Source organism: Garra rufa, chromosome 7 (assembly GCF_049309525.1).
Source record: "Garra rufa chromosome 7, GarRuf1.0, whole genome shotgun sequence".
Lineage (NCBI taxonomy): Eukaryota > Metazoa > Chordata > Actinopteri > Cypriniformes > Cyprinidae > Garra > Garra rufa.
In genome coordinates, this window is record NC_133367.1 from 42,191,895 (window position 1) to 42,198,114 (window position 6,220).

Below are 6,220 nucleotides of genomic sequence, written 5' to 3' on the forward strand. Positions count from 1 at the left end.
TCAAGAAGCTGGTAATCCATTGACAGACAGACAGACAGAAGTAGGAACGGAGAGCCGAGGTAGTTTTGGCCGGAGGAGGTTTGGTTTACTCATTGAAGAAGCAGGACAACCACCTAGTAGTGCATTACAATAGTCCAGTCTAGATGTCATGAATGCGTGAACTAACTTTTCTGCATCAGAGACAGGTAACATGTTCCGTAGCTTAGCAATGTTTCTAAGATGGAAGAATACTGTTTTTGTAACATGAGAAATATGATTTTCAAAAGACAGTTTGCTGTCTAATATAACACCCAGATTTTTGACTGTAGAGGAAATAACAGTACATCCGTCTAGATGCAAATTGCAGTTTAAGAGATTCTGTGTACTGTTTTTTGGTCCAATAAGTAATATCTCGGTCTTATCTGAGTTTAATAGTAGAAAATTATTGGTCATCCAGTCTTTCACGTTTTTAACACACTCTGTTAACTTTGCTAAGTTAGAAGTTTCATCTGGTCTTGTTGAAATATATAGTTCAGTATCATCAGCATAAAAATGGAAACTAATCCCATATTTCCTAATAATATTACCAAGGGGTAACATGTAAATTGAAAAATAGCAGAGGACCTAGAACAGATCCTTGTGGCACTCCATACTTTACTGGTGTTAGCTGCGATGACTCCCCATTTAAATAAAGTGATAGCGATCGGACAGGTATGATCTGAACCATCTTAAAGCCTGCCCTTGAATACCTGTATAGCTTTGTAATCGATCTATGAGTATTTCATGATCTATAGTGTCGAACACAGCACTAAGATCAAGTAAAACTAGCAATGAGACGCAGCCTTGATCTGATGCAAGTAGCAAGTCGTTTGTGATTTTTACAAGTGCAGTTTCTGTGCTATGATGGGGCCTGAAAAAGAGATTATTATTTTGCAAGAAGGAGCACAATTGAGCAGACACAACTTTAAAAAATTTTTTAGACATAAATGGAAGATTAGAAATGGGTCTGTAATTTGCCAATTCACTAGGGTCTAGCTGTGGTTTCTTAATAAGAGGTTTAATAACCGCCAGTTTGAATGGTTTTGGGCCATGACCTAAAGATAACGATGAGTTAACAATATTAAGAAGCGGTACTTCTGCTACAGGTAACAAAACTGTGCAGGAATATTTAGGTCAGGTGGCATTTGGTTATTTGTTAATATAGCCACTGTGCTAAATAAAAACCTTGGATTGTTTTTGTTTTTTTTCTATGAGTTGGTGGATGTACTCGGCTCTAGCAGCTTTTAAAGCCCGTCTATAGCTGGACATACTGTTTTTTCATGCAATTTTAAAAACTTCAAAGTTAGTTTTTCTCCATTTACGCTCAAGATTACGAGTTTCTTTTTTAGAGAATGGGTATTACTGTTGTACCATGGCACAGTACGTTTTTCTCTAACCTTTTTTAGCTTGATGGGGGCAACAGCTTCTAATGTATTAGAGAAGATAGTGCCCATGTTACTAGTCATTTTGTCTAGTTCATTTGTATTTTTGGGTACACAGAGCAGTTGAGATAAATCAGGCAGGTTATTTGTGAACCTATCTTTGGTGACTGGAACAATAGTTCTGCCCAGACGATAGCGCGGAGCTATATAGTTAACATCAGTAATACGCAGCATGCACGATACGAGGAAATGATCAGTAACATCATCGCTTTGAGGTACGATATCTATATCTGTAAGATCAAGTCCGTGCGATATAATTAGATCTAGTGTATGATTAAAATGATGAGTGCATGAAAATAGAACATCTGGGACCGGCCCTCCAATAGCAGGTATAGAAACCCCTGGTAAATGGGATCTAGCATAGACGTTGTTTTTTATGCATTACATTTCTAAATGTTTTGATCTAAATGCCTATTTCTATTAATGCCATTAAACTGAGAATAATTTAACTTTCATTTGTTTGTTTGTTTCTCCTTAGACCTGGCACTGAAAGAGGAGAGTGAAGTGAATGAAATTGAAGAAAAAGAACAACATGAGAATCTGCTTGATTTCACAACAGGAGAAACATTTTTTAGCTGTTCACAGACTGAAAAGACTTCCAAGCGAAAAAAAGCTCAAAAAAGAGGAAGAAAAAGTAATTTCACTTGTTTTAAGTTTGGAAAGAGTTTCAATCAAAAGGGAAAACGTAAAGTCCACTTGAGAACTGGAAAGAGGCATTTCACCTGTAAGCAATGTGGAATAAGTTTCTCTCTAAAAGGCAGCTGCGACAGGCACATGAGAATTCACACGGGAGAAATGCCTTACACATGTCAAATATGTGGAGAGAGTTTTGCTCTACAAAGAAACCTTAAAGTCCACATGATAATTCACACTGGAGAGAGCCTTTTATCCTGCCAGCGTGAAAGTAGTTTCAACAGAAAAGGAAACCTTATTGTCCACATGAAAACTCATACTGGAGAAAGACCTTTCACCTGCCAACAGTGTGGAATAAGTTTCACTCAAAAAGGAAGCATTAACCGCCACTTGAGAATTCACACTGGAGAAAAGCCTTTCACGTGCATTCAATGTGGAATGAGTTTCGCTCAGCTTGTAAACCTTAAAGTCCACAGAAGAATTCGCACTGGAGAGAGCCCATACATATGCACTCAGTGTGGAAAATGTTTCAATAACAATGAAAACCTTAAAGCCCACATGAGAATTCACACTGGAGAGAAGCCTTACTTATGCCTTCAGTGTGGAAAGAGCTTCAACACTCATGGAAGCCTTAAAATCCACATGAGAGTTCACACCGGAGAGAAGCCTTACCCCTGTCTTCAGTGTGGAAAGAGTTTCAGTAATCAGGGAAACCTTAAAGTGCACATGAGAATTCACACCGGAGAAAAGCCTTACACGTGCCCTCAGTGTGGAAAGTGTTTCACTCAAAAGGTACGCTTTGAAGCCCACATTAGGATTCACACTGGAGAGAAGCCTTTTACCTGCCAACAGTGTGGAAAGAGTTTCAGTCAACATCGAACCTTGAAAGATCACATGAAAATTCACACTGGAGAGAAGCCTTTCACCTGCCAACAGTGTGGAAGAAGTTTCACTCAAAAAGGAACTTTTAACAGGCATGTAAGGGTTCACACTGGAGAAAAGCCCTACACATGCCAACATTGTGGAAAGAGTTTCTGTCAACTTCGAACTATACAAGACCACATGAAAGTTCACAGTGGAGAAAAGCCCTTCACCTGCGAACAGTGTGGAAAGAGTTTCTATCAACGTCGAACCTTAAAAGACCACTTGAGAGTTCACACCGGAGAGAAGCATTTCACTTGCCAGCAGTGTGGAAAGAGTTTCTATCACCATCGAACCTTAAAAAAACACATGAGAGTTCACACTGGAGAGAGTCCTTTCACCTGGCAACAGTGTGGAATGAGTTTCGATCAACATCAAAACTTAAAAAAACACACGACTGTTCACACTGGAGAGAAGCCGTTCAGCTGCCAACAGTGTGGAAGAGGTTTCAACAGAAAAGGAAACCTCAATGTCCACATGAGAATTCACACCGGAGAAAAGCCTTACACATGCCCTCAGTGTGGAAAGAGTTTCACTCAAAAAGTATGCTTTGAAGCCCACATAAGAATTCACACCGGAGAGAAGCCTTTCACCTGCCAAATTTGTGGTGATAGTTTCAATCAACATCGAACTTTGAAAGACCACATGAGAATTCATACTGGAGAGAAGCCTTTTACCTGCCAACAGTGTGGAAGAAGTTTCATTCAAAAAGGAACCTATAACAGGCATATGAGAATTCACACCGGAGAAAAGCCCTACACCTGCCAACAGTGTGGAAAGAGTTTCTGTCAGCGTCGAACCATAAAAGACCACATGAAAGTTCACATTGGAGAGAAGCCTTTCACCTGCCAATAGTATGGATAAAGTTTCACCCAAAAAGGAAGTGCTAGCAGGCATGTAAGAATTCACACCAGAGGAAAGCTATACTGCCCTCCAAAGGCAAAGCGCAGTAACTACACATTTGGTCAAAATTGAGTTAAGGCTTAAAATGGACTTTGTGACAACTGTTTTGTCTTGTGGCAAAGTCTCCTGGTTCAATTTTGTCCTATTTCAGAGAAACGAGAGTGTCAACATGTTTGACGTGCTGGTGTAAAAACTTTAGGCATTTTTCTCAGTTTCAGTGTTGGCGTAGTTACTGCACTTTGCCTTTGGAGGGCAGTATACACCTGTCAACAGTGTTGAGAGCTTTGTTCAACTTTCAAGTCCACATGAGAATTCACACTGAAGAGTGTCTCGTCACCTGCCAACAACGTTTCAACTGAAGAGGAATAAATAACCCTCTGGGGTCTGAGGTGTTTTTTTGGGCCCTGGAGATGTTTTGACATGCCTTGACATTTGTGCTTATTTCAGTTTTAAAGTGGTGTGTATTTAGCACAAACTCTGTTACGATAATGTGTGTAGCATGTATATAAGTTTGTGTTTTTGAGAAAATAACATTTAAGTGTGGTTAGTGGAAAACATAAGCATAAGGTTTGAGCATTTAAGGCCTTTATGGCTTCTATGCTGTTAGGTTGTAGGCAAACATGAAATACATGGCTGACACCAGGGGCCTCATGTATCAACGCTGCGTACGCACAAAAACTTTGCGTACGCCAGATTTCACGCTCACGTTTGGATTTACTAACGATGACATTAAAGGTTGTATCAGCGATTTCTAGCCTAAAACATAAAGTGTCAATTTCAGCTGACCTTTCTTCACCTTTCTTGCTGCCTGCCCCATAAATTGTCTGTGAAAAAAACGCGTCTCTCTGGTCAGCCTAGGGTCCGAGATATGCCAAAAAAACAATCGGCGCTATCAACTATTCCACAGATAAACAAACAGTGTTCCAACCAATCAGCGTCAGGGGTTTGGTGTTGTGGACTTTCGTACTGGTGCAGGGATGTGAGGGAGGCGGAGTACGAAAGTCCACAACACCAAACCCCTGACGCTGATTGGTTGGAACACTGTTTGTTTATCTGTGGAAAGGTTGGTAGTGCCGATTGTTTTTTTGGCATATCTCGGACCCTAGGCTGACCAGAGAGACGCATTTTTTTTCACAGACAATTTATGGGGCAGGTGATGAAAGGTCAGCTTAATTTGACACTTTATGTTTCAGGCTAGAAATCGCTGATACAACCTTTAACGTGAGAATGTGCGTTGATCTGCGCCAACTTCATGTCTGGCGTACGTGTATTTCTTGTGCGTGTTTGTTTATTTCCCTTGGCGACTCCTAGAGGCAATTATGTTAAATTGCACACTACAAAGTATCGCACCAACACATGTGAAAAACATTGCTATTAATTTATAATTGATAAAATAGGTTTATATTCTTATATTATATTTAATTAGTATTAATAACTTTAATACAGATAATATATACATATAGAGGGTATCTTATATATCTTATGCACATATATATATCTTATGTAACCTAATTAAAACAACACTGTGATCCACTGGGATGTCCCTCTCAATGGCTATATAGGCTATATAATATGATGAAATGTTAATAAATTACATCATGTAATTTACAAGCATCAGCAAATTCAGCAGATAGCCATTAAATCAAATAGAAATTTCTTATAATATATTTTACCTAGCTGACAAGGATCACTCGGTTGCTTTGTGTCTAACTAAATCAAATTATGTCAACATCACACCGTGTGGTGATGCATTATATGAACCTTTATAGACATAGGCCTACTTTAAGACAACGTTGCACTTATTCAAACAACAATATATATAATATATATATATATATAATTTTTTTTTTTTTTTTTTTTTTTTTACAAACTTGCAAATAACAGTTTTTCTCCGGTCTACCTCCAATAGGAGCACCTTCAATTCACATTCTGTGAAGTTTCTCTTGCTTGCTTTTTCGTTTGGTTTTGCCAAAGTGGAGACATTACCATATTTATACGGGGGAGGAGGCAGGTAGGGGTTTTGCGCTCAATTTTACGTTAATTCGGATGTACAAAGAGATTATGCGTGGAATTCCGCGTACGCAGTGTTTCATACATCTGATTTTTTTACTGCGTACGCACATTTACAGCTTTGTCCGTACGCAATGTTTTAGGATTAATTCAACGCAAGTCTTTGTACATGAGGCCCCAGAACACATCCATGATGAAGAATACACTCACAAACAGAAGCATACACATACATGAAATGGTTAAACTATTATGTTCATTAGGCATGATTACACACAGACACATGCACACACATT

The 6,220-nt window shown here is 39.0% G+C and overlaps 1 protein-coding gene across 1 annotated transcript; it reads left to right on the plus strand.

Moving 5' to 3' along the window:
* The first annotated feature begins 1,946 nt into the window (after positions 1 to 1,946).
* Positions 1,947 to 6,214, plus strand: LOC141338546 (uncharacterized). The gene has a single exon (XM_073844122.1). It carries the CDS (start codon positions 2,235 to 2,237, stop codon positions 3,867 to 3,869), a length of 1,635 nt encoding a protein of 544 aa, XP_073700223.1. The 5' UTR covers positions 1,947 to 2,234; the 3' UTR covers positions 3,870 to 6,214.
* The last annotated feature ends 6 nt before the right edge of the window (positions 6,215 to 6,220 follow it).